Source organism: Rhinolophus sinicus, linkage group LG15 (assembly GCF_036562045.2).
Source record: "Rhinolophus sinicus isolate RSC01 linkage group LG15, ASM3656204v1, whole genome shotgun sequence".
Taxonomy (NCBI): domain Eukaryota; kingdom Metazoa; phylum Chordata; class Mammalia; order Chiroptera; family Rhinolophidae; genus Rhinolophus; species Rhinolophus sinicus.
Genome location: NC_133764.1, coordinates 46,581,705 through 46,601,266, shown reverse-complemented (window position 1 = coordinate 46,601,266; position 19,562 = coordinate 46,581,705). Strand labels below are relative to the sequence as shown.

Below are 19,562 nucleotides of genomic sequence, written 5' to 3'. Positions count from 1 at the left end.
AAGGCACTGAGAGGAAAAGCATCCTTTGAGTGAATATTAGGGTGAGAGGGTAGGGAAGGTGGGGGGGTCAAAGGGCTGTGGACTAGCAGACAGGGATGCTGGGAATGGTTTGTTCAAGACCAGCCCTATTCCCTGGGCCTTAGCAAACTCTGCCTTTCCAGCCTTCAGGATTGGTAGAAGGAAGGCCTGAGGCACTCCTCCCTTTCTGCCAGGAGGAGGGAACCTGGTTTCCATAGCAACCCTGAAACAGTCCTGGCCCTGTTTTGCTTATGGCTTCTCTGCAGCCCCCTCAGGGAGCACCGATTATCATAGACCCCTTTCTCTGACCCCCAACTTCTCATTTGATGGGGAGGGCCCATAGCAAGGTAAGGGGGGGAGGGTTCCCACAAAGCTAGTCTCACTTTGCCCTAATGTGACTATTTCAGACTCTAAGGGGCAGTGACCTTTCAGGGAAAGGCTTCCAGGTGTCTTCTGACCTCTGCACCTCCTAAGGAGCTACCAAAAGCAGGGCCAAATGGTGGCATCAGATGCAAACTCTGGGCTCAGGCTTGCTTTCTAAAAGGGCCAGTACAGACTGGGGTTGGAGGTCAGGAAAGAATGAGGGGGTAGGGTCTTTTGTGACCCTTGGCCACCCAGTCCCCCACCCCCCTCGACCTGAAGTCCACTGTCATCAAGACCAGAAAATGGAGATATAGAACATTAACGTATGTCAAGTATAAGTGAGTGGCACCGAGGGGCATAATCTGTTTTTCTAATATGACCACAAGCAGAGTGTTAGAAGAATTAGGCCGACAGCTGCTGGTCCCCCCCCCACTTCTGCCCCCCCTCCTCGCTCTCCCTCTCCCTTCCTCCTCGGCGTTTGCACACACCAATGGCAGCCGGGCCCTGCTCGCGATTTCTCTTAATCTTCCTCCACCATCCTGCGCTCTTTCCGCAGGCGGTGCTGCGAAGCCGGCAGAGCCCCGCGTCACACCTTACTGCTCTCTGAGATTGCTCCACAGAGAGCTCAAGGAGATGGCAATTCGGTGCTGATGCCGGCTGGCAGCAGTTGGGAAAGGGGAAGGAGGAGAGAGAGAGGGAGGAGGGGAGGGGGAAAAAGTTGGCACGGATACCAAGTTTTTCCCTAGAGAGACTGGGTGGGGGGGAGCGAGAGAAGAAGAGAGAAAATGACACAGTGAAAAGGAAACAAGGAAAAGGAGAGAGAGAGAGAGAGAGAGAGAGAGAGAGAGAGAGAATGAATGAATGAAAGTTCTTTCAGACATCCACATGTGGGTATCCCCACCTCACCTCATTCATGACCCTCTAAAGATCACACCACCCAGTCAGGGTTCCCACCCATCCCCTGGCAACCCCCCAGCCAACCCAGAAGTTAAAGCAGCCCAGGCATGTTGCATTTGTGCAAGCGTGTATGTGTTGTGTGTTGTGTATGTGTGTGTCTGTGTGTGTATATGCCTGTATGTTGTCTGTTTTGGATCGCAGTAGAATGCAGTATGTAAATGAGATGGTTATTACCGCAATGTTCATCAAGCTGAGCCGAGAAGACATTAATAGCCTGATGAATATGCATGTGAATTTGTTAATTAAGTTAATTATTCTGCTGAAAATGCATTCGTCTTCCAAGGACATTTTCCCAATGATTTTTACATGCTCTAGCCATTAGTCATGCTATATTTTATCAGGGAAATGAGTTTGCTTAAGTTGTAAAAAAAAAAAAAAAAAGAGAGAGAGAGAAGAGAAATAGAGGGAAAAAAAGAAAGAGGAAAAAAATGAAAGAGGAAGAAGGAAAATGTGTTGAAGTTGAGAGTGGGAAGGCATCTGAGGCCGGCCTGAAGTTTGAGGCCCAGCTGGGCTTTTGAAGCCTGCCCTCGATTTTTATGGGTACCTCACTCAACAATTTTTTGCCCTTTTTTTGATGACAAACTTTTTTTTCCAGTGCCAAATTTCCAACACATTAATTAATTGTTGTAGCCAATTAACTGTAGTTGTGCAAATGAGTTTAGCACTAATTACCATGCAGTGCCTGTAATCACATAAAAAACTTGCTGAGAGAGAGAGGAGGAAGAGAGAGAGAGAGAGAGAGAGAACAGAAAGGGAGTGGTGGCAGGAGAGGAGGGGACTTGGAGTAGGACCATGGAAAGGGAGTAAGCAGGGGTCCTGAGATTTCCTGGTTAGGAGCCATCTTGGCTCCAAGAGGACATAGCTGTCTCCTAGACACATTCAGGACCTCTGACAGTCAGGAAATTTCAGTGGGGATAAGAGGTGGTAAAGAGTGGTCTCCCTTGTGTCTAAGAACTTCCAATCAAAAGACAGAGATACAGAATGGCTAGCTCTGGTTGTTTCAACAATGCAGTGGAGTTCCCATAAATCCTGAAGGCCTCGGTGCTCAGCCCCCATGGTTGGAATTACTGGATAGGGATGCTGAGTACTACTGGGAGAAGATGTACCATTTTTCATGGGCGATGAGAGATAGAGAAGAGTGATACGTAGAGTCAGCCTGGCTCTGGAGCCATAGGTAGATGGGAAATTGTTATGAGTCCACAGTCACTGGAAGAGGCCAAGGGAGCAATGGTAACATCAACTATAAAAGAGCCGGTTCCCGAAGGAGGAGGCAGCCTTTCGCCAGACACGCCTCCCAGAAGAGGAGCCAAACCTTCTCTCCTACAAGTTGGCATCTCTATCCGTCATGTCTGGGCCAACTCTAGGTTTCCACCTGTCAGCTTCAACCAGTGCCCAGAGGGTGAGGGACAGATCAAATAATTTCTCCGGCTCCTTCTCACTTAGTTGGAGGGAAAGAGCAGTGGTGAAGGTGGGACTAAATGCTGGACTGGCATTTTTGCTTCCACTCTGCTTGGCCCATGTTCCAGACACTGAGCCTGCCCAAGGTGTATGTGTGTAAATGAACTGTAGTTCCCCTCACCAACACCAAAAAAAATAAAAGTTGCTATATGTCCCTTACACCTCCAGAATAGAGAGCTCACTCGTTGTCATGGGCCTCAGTTTCCTTAGACCTTGTCAGAGATACATTCAACTTCACATTTCCAAGGAGGACTTTGCCCACTCATCGATAGACAATCAAAGGCTGGATCCTCCTTTTCCCATTCCAGGTCCCAGGTCTGTAGGCAGGTTGCTGGTGGGCTCCATCCACTTCAGTCTTGTTCTTCCCTGGCAAAGGGGAAACAATTTCAAGGGCACACGCCATACTGCCCCTGCTCCATGACACTGCTACTCTTCTAACCTATGAACCAAGTTAGCAGTGAGGACCTGAACTGACCCAGGTTGCTCCAGTATCTCTCTTCCAACACATTCCTTCCCCAGCAAACCTAATCAAGGTCTGAGAAAGCCTGGTGTAGTGAAAGAGCCCCACTGTCTTGGGTTCCAGGCTCTTCTTTGCCATTTAACAGCATGTGATCATGGGAAAATCATTTACTGGGAGCCTCAATTTTCCTCATCTATGAAATGGTACAGACATAGGGTAATAAGCATAATAATTGTGAATATAAAACACTCAGTGCACCAAGTAAAATGAGCTACTTCATTAATTCCTAGTGAGACTACAGCGTTCTTTAACAGGCGAATGGCTAACCAAATTGTGGTTACAACCCGTACCACGGAATAAATAAAAGGCCCAAGCTATTGATACGTACAAAAACTTGGATGCATCTCCAGGGAATTATGGGGAGTGAAAAAAAAAGCTAATCCTAAAGAGTTGCATAGCGTATGACTCCGTTTTTGAAACGATAAAATTTTAGAAGTGGAGGATAGATGAGTGGTTGCCAAGGGTTAAGTTAAGGAGAGGGTGAGGTGGGCGTGATTATAAAAGGGCAATATAAGGAATCCTTGTGGTGCTGAACTGTTCAGTATCTTGACTGTAGTGGTAGATATATATTTACACAGGTAATAAAATTGCATAGAACATAACTGCACACACACACACACACGAACAAGTAAAACTGGGGAAATCTGAACCGGACTGGTGGATTGTATCAATGTCTAATATTCTGGTTGTGATATTACACTGTAGTTTGGCCAAATGTTACTATTAGGTGAAAGGAGGCAAAATGTACAAGGGAGTCTGTATTATTTCTTACACCTGCATGTGAATCTACAATTACCTCAATTAAAAAAAAAAGCTATGATAGATTATTAATGTCTCTGCTGGGTATAAGACGGAGAAGGGGCTGCCCTTGTATTTCCACTGCAGAATTCCAGAGGGGAAGATTAAAAAATATTATTCTCATTAGGGTACATCAATAAAATGGTCATAGCCATGGGGAGGGGGCAGTATTTGTATCTGCTCACCCAAATAACTTCACTTCTTGGAATTCACTATAAAAATGCATGAAGTTGTGTGTGTTAGAATGTTTGTTGCGGTATTACTTAGAACAGTAAAAGTATCTAAAGGATTAAAAATAGGGCATGAGCCTTATAAATCATGGCATATCTAGGTGATGAAATAGTCTATAGACTTTAAACATACTTAAAAAAAAATACACCCAGCACAATGCCTGGCATGTAGCAGGCACTCAGTAAATGGTAGTTCTCTTCCCTTTACTGGGATGTTCTGGGCATCAAAAGAGCTAATGTACTTAAACAGTAAGGTGCCCGGTAAACGCCAGGTATGCTAGCCTACTGGCTGTCTCTCCCAGCTCCACCCTAGATGAAGCTGTGCTTCCAGGCAGAACACTGCCGAAAGTGCTCCTGGCTGAGAGGCATGGGAATGGGGAAACTGACTTCTTGGGGAGTCTGACTCAAGGGATTGGGACTATTTCTTTTCCAGGAGACTGCCACCCCCGGCCCCACACCATGAAGAAAACTATGGACATTCTCCCCAGCATATCCACATATTTGGCCTATCATTTCAGGGGATTCATGGAGTCTTTGAAGCCATGTCAGCCGTGCTGACACCATAAAAGTAATAGACTCTATTGCCTCAACCACTGTTGACGGAACACCTACTGAGTATCTATCTGGCACTGTCCTAGGTGCTTTATACACATCACTTCACTAAATTCTCTCCACGACTCTAAGAGGTTGTTCATTTGCATTTCAGACAAAGAAACTAGGGCTCAAAGAGGTTAAGTGACTAAGGTAGCACAGCTGATAAGTGGTAGTGCAGGTAGGTACTGGAACCCAAGGCTGTCTGCCTCCAAAACTTGTGATCTAACCACCATACATACTATATTTAGAAGGGCTGAGGAGGGATGCACTGCGTGAAAACTGCTCTGAGGCCCACATCTGAAGGGGCCCCAAAAAAGTAAACCTGTTCGTCCAATGCCCCTTGGGTAGGCACTGACTTAAATCCATCCTGGCAGAAGAAAAATTCCCGGCAGAAGAGAAGTAGGCCTTCTGAAGTTGTACATCCCATGAGTAAGTTTTTCCATATGTCTAACCTCTATCTTTTCTGCTTAAATCTGATCCCTTTTCCAATCTCATGTCTATTGGGGATGGTGAATATATGACATGGTGACCCTCCATGAAAGGTCTTACCAAGGTCAGGAAGGGATGGAGGGGCTTCTCCTTCCCCAGGTCGGTTAAGGCCATGACTAGGACACTTCAGTCCCTTTAGTCTCTTGGATGTGCCCCAAGGTAGATCAAACCAAAAGATTAGTGGGAGAAAATGGACCAGGAAGAAAAGCAGAAAGGAGTAGCCTAACCAGACCCAGGAGACCAGCTTGGAGGATGGCTTGGGACTCTCTCGGGACCTTCCTGAGTGCCAGGCTCAGGGTGAAGCTAAGGTGGGCAGCTCTTCCCACTGGGCTTAGCAGCAGCATGTCTGACATCTATCTGGCTGTGGAGGTCTGGCCAGCGTCCCTCACGCCAGAGCCTCATTTGTCTTGATACGACATCTCTATAGAAAGGAGGGGGCTGGGGGTTCTGTCACTGGATATTTACTCCTCCTGTTTCAATACTACATCACTGAACTTGTTCAGGACCAGGCAGCCCAACTGGGGGCCTTAGACATGCGCGGGGAAGTGAATAATCTTGTGAGGAGGATGTTGGGATCCCATGGTTAGGTCCAAAGCCCTTTCTCTCAACAGAAGAGCCGCGAGGGCAACTGGAGCCTGAGTCTGGACACGTAGATTGGGGAGGGGAAGTCTTGCCCCTCCCTCCCTCTCCCTTCCCTCCTCCATACATTATTCTACCCTGCTGGGGCCCAAGCATGCCCACTGCTCACTTTCGCGTCCCTCACCACCTACCCTATGGATAGGAGAGGGTTAAAGGCATGGTATGGGCAAGCTATAAATTTCCCATCAGTGTGGGGAGAGTAGGACTGTTGGCAGGGAGGGGGCTGGGCTGGGGGGGAGAGGGGGAGCTGGGAAAAAGCCAGGAGGTTGTCTCTAGGTAACAATAAACACTGCAAGCAAGGAGCAGCTGTTACACTTACTCTCTCTGCATCACAATGCTGAAATAACACTAATAAACCAGTGTGCCCAATGCACAGGCATATACACATTTAGGGCCGGGCCCCACCGCACCCCCAGGGTTGCCCTCTGCTTCAGGTCAGGGCCTTTGGTGCCAGGGAACATACCAGTCTTGGCCTGGCTATACTTGCAGGGAGGATGGGGACTGATGAGTCAGTCTGAGTCAGAGTGGCTTTCTCAGAGTCAGGGGGGTGGCAAAGGCTAGGGCTTCTGGGTTCAGATCCTGGGGCCATTCACCAGTTGAAAGAGTTCAAATGAGATAACTCTTGGCTGGGAGATGGGAGAAGAGGAGAGCAAGAGAGAGAAAAATATAGGGAACAGACAACTACTTACCATGTCTTCTCAGATTAGAAGGGATGAAGTAGGTGGCCAGGAGTGGAATTGGATGAAGGGAGGTGAAAGAAAAGGGAGGCCAAGGAAAGGTTTGAGAAGGAGAAACATGTGGTATTGAGGAGTGATTCCTATCTCTCTCACTCACTCACTCATTCACTCTGTGTCTCACCCCACCTGGTGCACCCAGGCTCCCCTCACAGCACCACTTGTGTACTAGAGACAGGTGATTGTTAGTTCAGTTCCGCACTGAGTTCCCTTATGGGTATCCCAGAGGGGTCCCTGGGCTCCTGAAGCTCTCAGGGAGTGCCGGGGGAGTGGAGCTGCTCCCATGTTCCTACATGAAGAGCGGCTGGTCTGCCGCTTTCTCCAACCAAAACTGTCTCTGAATCTCTAGGAGCATCACAGCAGAGGGGCCCTCACCCCAGCGGGAGAGCAGAGACACCAGCAAAGAAAGGAATAGAACTAGGCAAATGAATACTGAGATTGTCAGAGAACTCCCCTCCTCTGCGCCCACCCTTCTCTGAGTTTAAAGGGAGGGTATTTACTATTATGTATCTGGATACACTGGTACCCAACATCCCTATTGCCTTTGATGAAAGAAGAAGGCCCCTGGGACTGTGGTCAAAAGCATGGGTGGTTCTCCTGGTCCACCTTCTGGCCCTTTTCTGCTGGTGTGATCTCAAATAAACTATCCTATCATCCCTCTAATTCAGAAAGGATGGAGAAGATGCTTGTTGCCAACCTGGCCTGTAAGAGAAGAGGGAATCAGCACTTTTGAAGATCTGTGACGCCTATTTCCAGGGAAGAGAGTACAAAACCAAGTGGTAATCCTTCCAGGTTCTAGTCTTATAATATAGTGCTTAAAAAAAAAAATTCCTAAGTCATGTGGTACCAGCTAGGTGCCAGAGCTCTGGGCAAGCAACTGAGGGCAGGGAGAAGTCCTTCTTCTGGAAGGTGCCCAGGACCTCGGAGCTGCCTCTGTGCAGCCAAGGGTCACTGAGGGCAAGGATAACTGGCCTCCCCTAGCCTTTCCTCTCTGAGAAGCCTCTCACTGGAATGCTCAGCCTCCCCTGCCCTCTTTCCCATTTCCCTCTCCTTTCATAGCTAGGGCCTCTCCTTGCCCCACAATCCAGATGAGAGACCTTCATCCACAGAGCTCAGAGTGGGGGAAAAACAGGCAAAAGAGAGCTCTAACAGGCCTGGGCCCCCTTCCCCTCTGTTGTTTTCATGAGCCGCCCCCATTGCTATGAGTCACCAGAACCTTGAGCTCAGCTGAGCTGCCAGCAGCCTTCTCCCTACCCCCCTCCTCCTGCCAGGCAGATATGTACTCAAGGGCCCCAGAGCCCACCATCTTCCTACTCGCAGGGCCAGAGCCCCCTCCTTTATCTCTAGGAATCTGCAACACAGACACATCGAGTTGAGCGAGCAAAGGAGGGCAAGAGACCCCAGCATGTGCTCTGTGCTGGAGCAGAGAGCTGGCTGCCTGCACAGCAGAGCAGGATCGCCAGCCAGGAGAGCTGGCACACTTGGGCACACAGCCTAGTCCGCATGTGAGGGGGGCGTAGGAGAGGATGGGGTAAGGAGGTTGTTTCAGAAGCAGGCATCTATCTCCTCCTGGCTCCCCCTCTGGTCATTGTTTCTTCTCCTTGGCCTCTCTCCCTGGGTGTTCTGGACATCAGGACGCTGCCACCTGAGATGCTCCTTCCCCTCCTTCACGGCTTAAGGAGCTAGAGAGGGGATCTGCATGACAGACTTCAAGGTGTCAAAGTGGGAGGTTCAGATATCCAGATGTCTCTCCATCCAGTAGGACACACTGAGGGAGGAGGAGGAAAGTGGTCCTACCAGAGTAAAAGCTAAACCCTGGGCCAATACTGGGCTCCTCAATGATTCCCTTTTCTCCAAAGTGCAGGGGATTCTGGGTACTGCTACCTCTGCATTCCACTTACTTCAAGTCTATCCCTCCCTCTTTCCCTGTAAAGCCTAGGGGTTTCTTCTGGACTCCAGAGCAGGCTCCACGCTCTGACTCTGATGCCAAGCCTGTAGATCTGGTATCCTTGGCTAAACCTTGGGAATATAAGGCAGGGCTGGTGGGGCTCGGGGGAAGGGAGGCCATATTCCTTACAGCGACAATCGAGACTGAATGCTTTAAGGGCCTTTTAGCCCCTCCAATATGCCTCCAGTGTTGGAGTAGGGGTAGACAGGAGTGAGAAAGAGAGCCTTTAAAAGCCTGACATCCTCTCCCTTCCTTCTTCACTGCATGCTCTTCTCTACTGCTCTTTGAGAGGAGAAATAGCAGCTCTGTAAATAGAAGCCATCTAATAAATGCCCCAGAAAATATTCAATATGAATGGCCTGCCCTATGTTAGGCAGCCAGCCCTACAGGTGGGATACAGGCCTCTCAGTTCCCAACATTTCCCGTTCTATCTCCTCCCCACTTTCAGGCTTCTCCCTGACCTCCCCTGACAAGAGAATCTTCCTTGGCACAGGGAAGTTCAACTCCCTGGCACTGTTCTCCCGGCCTACCGCCACCCCTGAAGGCCCTCAGAAGCAGTGGGGAAGCTAGATGGGTTCTTTCCAGGCTATTCTGGGGGATGCAAGGGGGCCCTTCTCATCTTGTTGGCAGTAGAGAAGGCAGAGAATCAGACATCCAAGGAGATGACCCTGAGAGTCTAAGGACAGAGCAGGGTGAGGCTGGGGTCACTTAGAGAAGCACATCTTGCTCTTCCCCAGGGCCTTTGGGGTATAAAATGGTATACTGAGATAGAGGAGAGGACCATTCTGGGAATGGGGGAAGCTGTGTGCCCATCCTTGCCCTGACCCCAACTTAGTCTCATGAAGCACAGAACAAAGAATGCTGAATTTTCTGAGGAAGGAAGACGGTGCCAGGAAATGGCACCTTTGGCGACCTGGTGGAAAAGTCCCTTTTCTCCTTTACCCTAGTGTCTGAACAGTGAAGGAAGCAGCGGGGTGGGGATGGGGACAGCTGGAAACATGCCCTTCTCTCCAGTGTGCACCAACACCTCACAGCCAGATGGGGCCTAAGAGCTCTGGGGCCATGGCACCACATGAATACAGGGGCATTTCTGAAGCCTTGAGTTTTATTTCTGTCTCTGATCAGCTTAGATGTGGATAAGAAGTATAAGGCCACTCCTCGCTACATTTTTCTGCTTAATTTTCTCTAGCAGCTTATATTGCAACAGGGAAACTTGTGATAAAAATCTAAAGAAAAAAAATCTCAATATTTACTCACCATTGGGGGATTTATTTCTAGGTTAAGGAACTGGGGTAGTTGGTGCATTTCCTTCCCTGTGGACCTTATAGAATATGGTAAAATCCTACAGGAGTGGCGGCGGGGGGGCAATGAGAGATCTCTCTGGAAGTAAGGGAATGGATAAGATGACCCCTGGAACAGGGAAATGTTCCCCCAGTAATGCACCTGCCTGACTCCTCTGAGTTGCTTCCAAGACTCCGGGGCCAGAGACAGGCGACTCCAGGCAATAGAGAATATCCTGCTGACCCTCTTCCCTTGACTTTCCTCTCCACACCCTACCCTCCTACCTTTCTCTGTGTTCCCAGGAACACAAAGCAACACCAGGACAGGATTCAACTGATTTCCCCTCTCTGGGTCTCCATTTCCACATCTGTAAAATGAAGCTTTGGCAAGATGAGCTCCAAGTTTTCTTCCTTGCAACAGTAAGGTTCTGAGTCATCCCCTAAAAGCACCAGGCCTCATTTGCATGCTGTTTTGCATGTAATCTCCATGGCACTTATTTTATGTCTAAATGTGCAGAAATACCTCTGAACCCTACCTTTCTCCTTCCTCTCACCACAGTCTCTGGTTCTATGGTCCCTAGCTCTCGTCCTCTCTCTTCAAAGCTCTTCCCCACCTTCCTTTCACAATTTTACAGCACTCACTGGGACAAGCCCAACTGGACAAAACCCTAAGAGCAAGAAAACGGCCTTACCTAATATCCTGGCTGCAATTTTGGGCCCCAGACCTGAGTCAACCGGTGCAGTTCTATCCTTTTTGGAGGTCCTGGCAATTGGGGGGAAATCCTGGCACCTCTCCTCAGTGCCTCCCCTCCTCCTCCACCTCACCATTCTCCATGCCAGAACGCAAAGTGGCCAGTGATTGATGGGCCTGGGTTCCTGGTAACCGCACCCAGTGGCCCAATCCTCCTCCCTTACCCAATCCCTCCCCTGTCCCTATTCAGAGATCAGATTGTCTCATGTTGGTCCCTGAGGTCCCATTAATTAAAAATACATCCAATTAAATGGCAGGTGAAAACGTGCTATTGGAGCTCTCCACCCCCCTGCCCCAGCTTGATCCCCCTCCCCTTAAAGGCTCAGCTGTGCTTTGAGCTGAGGAAAAAAAAAAAAAACCAGAGAGAGAGAGAGAGAGAGAGAGAGAGAGAGAGAGAGAGAGAGAGAGGGAGAGAGAAGAGGAAGACATAGGGGGGTGGGGTATGTCTGTGGAGGGGGCATGCTATTTGAACCTCTGCCAGGGTAGCATGTGCCAGCCTGGGAGGGTGGCACTGTGCCCTGGTGTCTAATTTCTGGAGGTGTGAGTAGGTTCAGTCAGCTGTATACCCACCTCCATTTCCCTTAAAGGGGCAGAGGGAAGTCAAAGGGCATGGCTAGCCGTGCTGCCCTCCTTCTGGACTTGGTGGGTGAAGGGCAGAAGTATAAATGGCAGAAGGCCCATTGGTGGGGGAGGTGTTCAGGGGTTAGAAGAGTCTGGAGCCTCCATTCTTGGCATATTCTTGCTCTTCCCCACACTGCAAAGAAGATAAAGAAGAGCCGGCTGGGACCCAGGTGGCAGGGCATGGCAATGCTCCCAAGCCAGACTGTGCCTACCTCTGCCCACAGGAAAGCTGAGAAAAGAACTAAGGGAGGGAGGAAGGAAGGAGCCATAATTTGGGGCGGGGGGGGGAGCAGATGGGTCAGATAGGATAAAAAATACAAGGATGGACATTTGTGCAGGCACCACATTCCCCCTGCACCTATAGGCAAGAGGGTCTGGAAGGACCTGTTCTGCTTGCCCTTTCTCTAGGCAAAAAGAAACAGCAATAGTGTGAATTCACCTCGACCTGGCTGCCTGGCAGGCTGCGAGTAGGCTATTTCCCTTGATGAGCACTCATAACTCTCATTCTCCTCCACACTTACAATGTCCCGAGCATTTTGTCAGGTAAGACATCTACCCCCCTTCTGCCCCTCGTAAAGCCCTGTGACCCCAAGCAAAGCAAAACTAATGGGCACTGAAAGCTGTTGGGAGGGGAGCTAGGAATGGGGCGACGAAGGGTGGCACTCAGAATCCAGGCAGAAGTGGGGGTGCGTTGCCGACCCAGAACCCCCGCCTGGCCTCCTTGGCAGCCTCAGTACCTCCTCACTTCACTTTAACGCTAATTGGAGATTTTAATCTGCGCTGCTGCTCTGCTCAGGGTGCTGGGGGTAGCGCCAGCTGTGCAGTAATTCCAGCAGCACCGACTGTTTAATCAAGCTGTCCTCCTGGGGAGGGGCCCTCGGGCACGGGGTAGGAGGGAGGAGGAGCACCTCTGTCATCCCTTCGCCTGTGCAGCCTGGAAGGGCTTCATAGAGACTGAGGATCAATTGTGTGGTACCTTAGCCCTGGAAGGCCGCTTGAATCCCTGGCGGAGCCATCACACTGTATGGGGTCAGCATGAGGCTCATTGGCCAAAGCGGCCCCCCTCCCCATCCTGCTTTCTGACACCTTTTTGACAGAGCTCTGGGGTGTCCTGGGGTGTCCTCCAGCCACTCAGACTGCAAACATCCACTAAACCATCTTGAGCTCTGCAGGTTTGTCCTGGGGGAGGTGATGGGGGGGTAGAAGGCTGAACTTTCCCACTCTGTCTTCTCCGTTCTCTCTCCAGCACTCGCTCACTGACAAAGATACTTCTCTTAAAACACTACAAGAGATTTTTTCCTCTGAAAAACCACAGGTACCCCCACTCTTTGGACTAAAAAGTGGGGTGGACAGAAGGAGGCTGCTACACCCTGAGGGAGATAAGCACCTGTGCAATGTGTTGGGTGACTAGAGCCAGGCGGCTTCCCAAGCTCAGCTGGGAACACACTGAGATCTCAGGCCACTGGGGCAAAGTGTTCAGGGTCTCAGGCCATTTTTAAGGAAAAACAAGTGGTACTAATTATTCTTTTGGCTTCTTAAGCACCAGTGTAAGGCTCTCTTGGGGTCTTTCTGACCTCTGTCTTGGGGAAAGGGTGCCCCCATTGCCCAAACTCTATCTAAGGGACAGGAGTTTTAATTGGTCAGCAGCACCCTCGTGTGGCAGAAACCAAGACTGCAGCTGCCCAAGTGGCCTAGCAGCTTTGAGGGATCAGCCAGCCATGCTGACAGACAGGTGGGCGGGGTTATAAATGTGCTCTCTGTGCCATCAAGGTACTCCATGCATACTTACTGCTTTAACTGCTTCCAGGGACATTTCCTGCTTTTTAACACCTGCCCTATCCCTCCCTCCATCCCATCCTAACCCCAGCTCAAGGTATGTGCCTGTCAGGGGAAGGAGAACTTTAACCAGAGCTGGCATTTATTTAAACCTGCTGCTTGTGCTGTCTGGATTGCAGGGGTGAGAAGAGGCACTTCTGAGAGAGGACGCCTGAGGTCAAAAGGGTAAGCTGAGGCCTCACCTCCAATGGCAGGAGAGGCTCTGGCATTCCTGCCAACTCTCTACAGGAGCCAGACAAGAGATGCCACATGAGCATAAGACAGAGTATCACTTAGTGGTGAGTTGTGGGGACAAACAGGGACAGACTCCAGATTCTGAGATCCTTGTCATCAGGAATGGATACCAGATAAAATACCTTTCCCTCAAAAGATTCAGGTACTGTCCAAGGATGCCAGGCCCTGGGCAGAATGCACATATGGGGCTCCAGACTTCCAGCCCAAGCAAAGGGCTGCCTGTCATTAGACCTTTCCCCTCCAGGGTCATATACCATCTGTTTCCGGGTCACTTCTTCCCACACCCACTAAATGGGGGAAATGGTTCTGAACTACAGAGAAGGGGATAGAGATTTAACATCAGGAAGGTCTTGTTAAAGATTAGGGCTGGAAGTCACCAAAGCAGAGAGCTGAGTCACTATAGCCTTCTCCTTGTTGAAGATATTTAACAACAGACAGAAATATTCCCAGAGGGAAATATGACCCTGCTTGGGGTTGGTGGGTAGGAGCACACCTACCTAGCAGCCAGAAGGGTGGGGTGGGCACTGGAGGCTGGTGACCTGCCTGGTTCTGGGCATTTGAGGGTGGAGAGAAGCAGCCTTGTAGGCCTCTACTTCTGGTGTCTCACACTGTATTTGGACAGGTGGGTCACCCAGGAAGCCTGGAAAGAAGGTATAGAGGCGTATGAGAGATCATGAGAAGAGACCGCACTGCCTATCCTGACTTAGAATGAAGGGAGAGAAAATAGCTTCTTGGGAAAGAAGAAGAAGGCAGGGCTGTGTGTGTAAGAAATGGTGGGTAAGTGAGGCAGGTGTCGTAGGGGAAAGGCTGAGAGTAACTGACCTCAGCATTCCACCATAGAGGAATATGTATTAGCACAGCTGGCCAAGAGGAAAGAACAGGAATGAAATGACTGTCAGGGAATATAAACGGGGTTACCCACTCTAGCCAGGAGGGAGAAGTTGTTAATAAGAAGGTAGGATACCATAATAGGGTCAAACAAAAAGCTAAGGAAACTCCTTTGGAGATCTTTGGGAATAAGAAACTTCCCTGAGGCAGGGCTGTGTGTGTGTGTGTGTGTGTGTGTGTGTGTGTGTGTGTGTTCATTATAAAAGCAGGGCTGTGGCCACTGATTGACGTTAGGTCCCTACCTGGCTTGAGTCTGTGAAAGACAGTGAATTTCTCAGGGCTCTGGATACCAGGTGACTGACGGACATCACCGAATTCCTCAGGGGCCATCCCTCCTCCTGCTGTTGCCATCTGTAAAGGGAAAATGACAGGTTACATTAGACATCAGATAAGGGACTTGACACCAAAGAGGGTCTTTCGTCTTTTACCCAGGAGCATGGCCTTGGTTGGTACCAGCGATGATGATGGTCACCATTCTTCCAATTCCCTCCAGCCTGAATTCATGAAGCCCAGAAGGATTCCTGAACCTTAAATATGCTCCCAGAGTTTTAACTGTTCTACCTCCAAGGAACTAACTCCCAGTCCAATAAAGTAAAAACGATACTTAAGAGATTAAGAATTCAATAGAAACAGAAGCTGTGCAACCCAGAATTATAAAGGGCTATGAAGGTTCAAGGTTAAAGCAAAGGTAATGCAAGGTGAATGGAGAAGGTCATTTAGTTTTAGATCAGAGTATCAGCTGGTATTTGAGGCTCTCTTGTCCAAAACAGCTTCTTAAAGAAGGGCTCGGAGGCAAAAAAAAAAAAAAAAAAAAAAAAAAAAAGAAGTCCTGTGAAACAGAAAAGAGGTTTGCAGGACAGCAGACTTGATGGAATTTGAGCAAGTAGGTCTGTCATACATTCTCTATGTAGGGATTCATTTGCAGGGGGACCAATTTCACATTCCCCCCATGCTATCAACTAGGATCTATTTCTTTGTTGTCAGCAGACAGTGTTCATTTCACAGAGCCTCTGCCCCTCTGACCTAGACCTGTAACTATCTGTAAGCGGCCCAGTGGTGCCTTTCTTTCTCCAAAATTCTGCTTTCAGCTTACGGACTCTTCAGCATTCCCCTCTCAGTTCATCAGTGGCTCCCAGGTTCATATGCATAGTACTGGAGGGACTTCCAAGGTCCCTCACTTTCTGGGGGAGGTCCAAAGATGGGAAGGGAGTCTGCACACCAGAGTAAGATGACTTCAGAACCTGCCATGCCTGTCAGTGCCCTGAGCACGCTATTTAGGGTTTAGGTCACTATGGAGCACCCCACCACCTTCCTTCGGCCTCATCAAAGGAGAAAGCCAACAACTCAATACTAAAAAAATGGAAAAAAGAAAAGAAAAAAGGGAGAGGGGTAGAACTCCTTCATCCCTAATTTCCCTATAACCTCAAAGAATATCACATTTGACTCAGAATTCTATAATCTGTTCTCACTTATTCAGACACTCCCCTTGGTTTTCCAGCAGGTGAGATGTATTTTGTTTCTCCCTTCCTTCTGATTTTCCTTCTTAATATAACTGTATTGTAACACAAAGAAGCCTGAGTTGAGATTTAGGGTAAATTCCTCACATTGCCTCTGAGACTCTTTTCTGGCTGCTCAACCCCCAGAAATGGTGGCAAGTGCTCCTTGAACTTTGGGGTAACTCTGAGGGCATCAGGATTGTTGGCCATGGCTGTTACTTGCTTCCCAGTATGAATCAGAACTCTTGACTCTAAATAAAGATTATACCTGTACAGTTTGCATGTCACTGAAAAATTAGTCTTTGTGGTAAAAATATGTATTGCTTCTCACTTTTTCTACTAATGTTTTTCATATCTACCTTTCCTCCTCAATCTGTCCCTCCCCCCTCAAAATCTGACAGCCCTACCCTTCCTTTTCTAAGGAAGCTTGGGGTCTCACGAGTCTGGGGGTTCATGTAGGTTAAGATTCTGGCCTCTTGGATTCTAATCTTGCCTCACTCTGAGACTGTGGGCAAGGCACTTCCTTCACTAAGCCTCAGTTTCCTGTTCTGAGAAGTTGAATTAGGTGATCTCTAGGGTCCCTTTCTAGTTCTGTCCATCTATGATTCTGTAAGTGTCTTTCCATCAGGAAGTGAGACATTCCCGCCTTTCACACCTTCTTTCTGGGCCAATGCAGGAAGAAGCTCCCCTGTAGATGCCTGCCTTTCTCATGCTGGCTCAACTAAGGGACAAAAAAAGTGAGTCCCAGTAGGAGGCCTTCCTTTAAGTGCCCAACTCCTTCCATTAGGAAAAAAAGATATTAAGAAGGTGATCGAACTCTAACTCTAAATCTTGATAAAGCAGGTATGAGACAAGGCAGGTGTATGGGGCACAAAAGAGTATGGTAAGTGTGCCCCCCAAACACACACCCTAGACTGTTTAAGAGTCTGAGCACATATTTGGCTTTGCCCTAGAGAGCCCCATAGAAGTAGTGGCTGCTTATCCAATACAACTGTGTGTGGCTGGAATAAGCAAGCAAGGACATCCAGAGCACTGACATAAATGTCCTATCAATGCACACACTCACTCCTGTTCTCGCCTGCTTTAGGTCTCTGTGTGCCTTGTAAGAAGCTTTGGGGGGAGGGGACACCACATCCCAATGTTCCCCCTCCCCAAAGTCACAAAGGAAGACAGTGAGACAGGAGCTACTTGGCTTCCTATAAATTGTTTTGTCCTTCCTCACAGCTGCAATCAGAAGCTAAGGGCTCCCGCAGGCCTTGTTCTGATCCGCTGCAGGCGATGGAGGGTTTTTGAAACGGAGAGGACTTGGCGGCAGCCCCGGTTCAGCTGCCATTGGGACGGGCTAATGGGCTCATTCGGGAAGACCCCCGCCTGCCACACTAAAGAGTCCCCTGCCGACCCCCTCCCCAGTCCCAACCCAATTAATAAATGGGGGCTCCCACTTTATGGCTCTGGGAGCAGGAACCAGAGATACAAATGACCCCCAGGGAGGGACAGAAAAAGGCCTTCCAAGAATCAAGCCAGAGAATTGTGCCTCCACAGGCACATGCTGCCACAGGCTAGTCATATCCCATTTCAGAGCATTAAAGGGGAAGAAACTGGCAAAAAAAATCCGTGTTTTCTTTCCCAGATGTGAAGTGGGATAGCATTCTTGAAGTCTGTGGGCACACCCCAGCAATAAACTCTCTTTTACCTGGTTTTCCAACCTGAAAAGGTTATGGTACAGGTGATCACCTAGGCACACACCACATGCTGCTCTATTTTTCAGGGGTAGAGCTCCCTCCTAGACATGCAATACCGAACACAGACACATCCCATCAAGTGGTTAACAAAGTAAACACTCCCTACTTCTTAAAAACAAAGTGGCCCTTTCCAAGCTCTCAGCACCATCAATGGCAAAAGTATGTCCTGGGCTCATCATCTTCAGGTTATCTTTTATCCCTCCCTTCACATCCAAACTATCACCAAGCCCATCCACTTCCTGTCTTCTCATTCCTGTCTTACTCGAGTGCAGGCCCTCAGGACTTCACATCTGAACCAGAACAAAAATATCCTAGGCAAGCTGTCCTGCTTCCTTCACCCGTGCAGCTGCAAAGGTCTTCAACGTCACATTCACCTCATCACGCTCTGCTGTTGCTGCTTACCAAATCAAATTCACATTCCTCATTCGGGCAACAAGATTGCTCTTCCGACCTTTTTTCCTAATACTCCTTTTCTGTACCACCCTGACTATAATCCATTCACAGCCTTCTTTACAAAACACACATAAAGCTTCTTTCATAAGTTTTCTCTCTCTAATCACCTTCCTCTTTTCTGTTCCATGTCCCCTATCTTCACTACCTTCAAAGAATCTTTTCTGGTTCACTCCACTTTTTTCTAATTATTTTTTTGCTTTGGCTCCCCTTGTACTAGGTTACTATTTTATTTTATAACCTGACTTATAAATACCAATTCCCCAGTCTTTCCCACACAAGTATGAGGCTCATCTCTCACTAGACCCAGAAGCTTCCAAAAGGTGGGACCCTCCCCTAATTTCCCCCCAGAAGTTGCCCTGTACTCAGGACATGACTCAGCTAATAACATTCCTACTCCCCATTGAAACAGCCCTCATGGGATAACTCTTGGGATATTACAGCAAACAACTCCAAGGAATACAATCTTATTCTCAATGTCAATTTTCAGGCTGCCACCTGCCCCTACCAATACTGAACTTGGCACCAAGTCTTTCCAAAATTACAAGTTGTTTCATGACTTCAAAGTGTATTGGAAAAACACACACACAAAAACATGGCCACTGAAGGAATCTGTTTATCTCCTTGATTCATAGTATATAAACACTGTTTTCTTTGAAGACTTCTTAGGATGAGAAGACCTGTTTTGTTCCCTATTTCTAAGATTAATCCTATATTCTCAGGTCATGACCTGAATTTCTGGAATGCAAATCAACCCCAATAGTAATAGTAATCTTGTTCCCTACCAGCCCTGCCTCTAGCCTACCTCTGACCATTATATTTTTGGACGGTTTCTAGGAATAGAGAAGTTATTCATGAGTCTCCTTCTATTATTTAGGGAGTACTTTCTTAGATTAACCTCACTCTCAAAACTCTCACTCTTCACTTCCTATAGTTTAGCCCTGTGTGGTTAGACAGGAAAAAGTGACTGGCCACTCCCCTTTATCTCCTACACTATTGCTTAGGATGATAAGATGAATTTGCCTTTTAATCTTTCCCTTAGCCTCAGGGGCTTAAGAATCAAGGTAATAAAAGCGAAGCACTTACTTAGCACAGTGCCGGACATATAGTACTTTCCTGACAATGTTAGTTCCTGTTCTCTCCCAACACCTTAGGTTTCTTCTTTCTGGGCCTGTCCTCCCCACCCCACCCCCACCCGCCCACTGGCTAAAGATGGCACTGAACTAGACAAACTAATGTCCTTTTGTAGCTCTAACATTCTGGTTAGTTTGCTCTTTTATGTACTGTCTTCACTTGGATCTAAAACGAAGGGGAGTGGAATAATATTAGTTTCCAGGGTGACCTAAAATGCATAAAACCACTTGCAGGAGAGTTTTAAAACTCCAAAAATACAAATAACTTTGTAATGTGATGCATCCATATCATTCCCTTATTCTTGAATTACCCTCTTGAACTACATAGATAGCAGTGCTATACTAAATGTCCCTATATAAATTATTTCCTTAACATAATCTAG

At 48.3% G+C, this 19,562-nt stretch overlaps 1 protein-coding gene across 14 annotated transcripts in view; it reads right to left on the bottom strand.

Moving 5' to 3' along the window:
* CDK12 (cyclin dependent kinase 12) overlaps positions 1 to 19,562 on the bottom strand; it is a 74,623-nt gene that overhangs the window by 10,720 nt on the left and 44,341 nt on the right. For 5 of the 14 annotated variants that reach the window (XM_074320428.1, XM_074320421.1, XM_019747677.2 and 2 more), the window contains 4 exons: positions 14,601 to 14,709; positions 13,968 to 14,110; positions 11,350 to 11,533; positions 2,957 to 3,162 (listed from right to left, as the gene is read on the bottom strand). Coding sequence is in view for 5 of the 14 variants with exons in the window: in XM_019747677.2 (XP_019603236.2) it covers positions 14,678 to 14,709 (32 nt within the window). In the remaining 9 variants the exon portion in view is untranslated. The remainder of the gene's footprint in view (positions 1 to 2,956; positions 3,163 to 11,349; positions 11,534 to 13,967; positions 14,111 to 14,600; positions 14,710 to 19,562) is intronic. The other 9 variants (XM_019747672.2, XM_074320430.1, XM_074320433.1 and 6 more) reach the window with 6 other exon arrangements.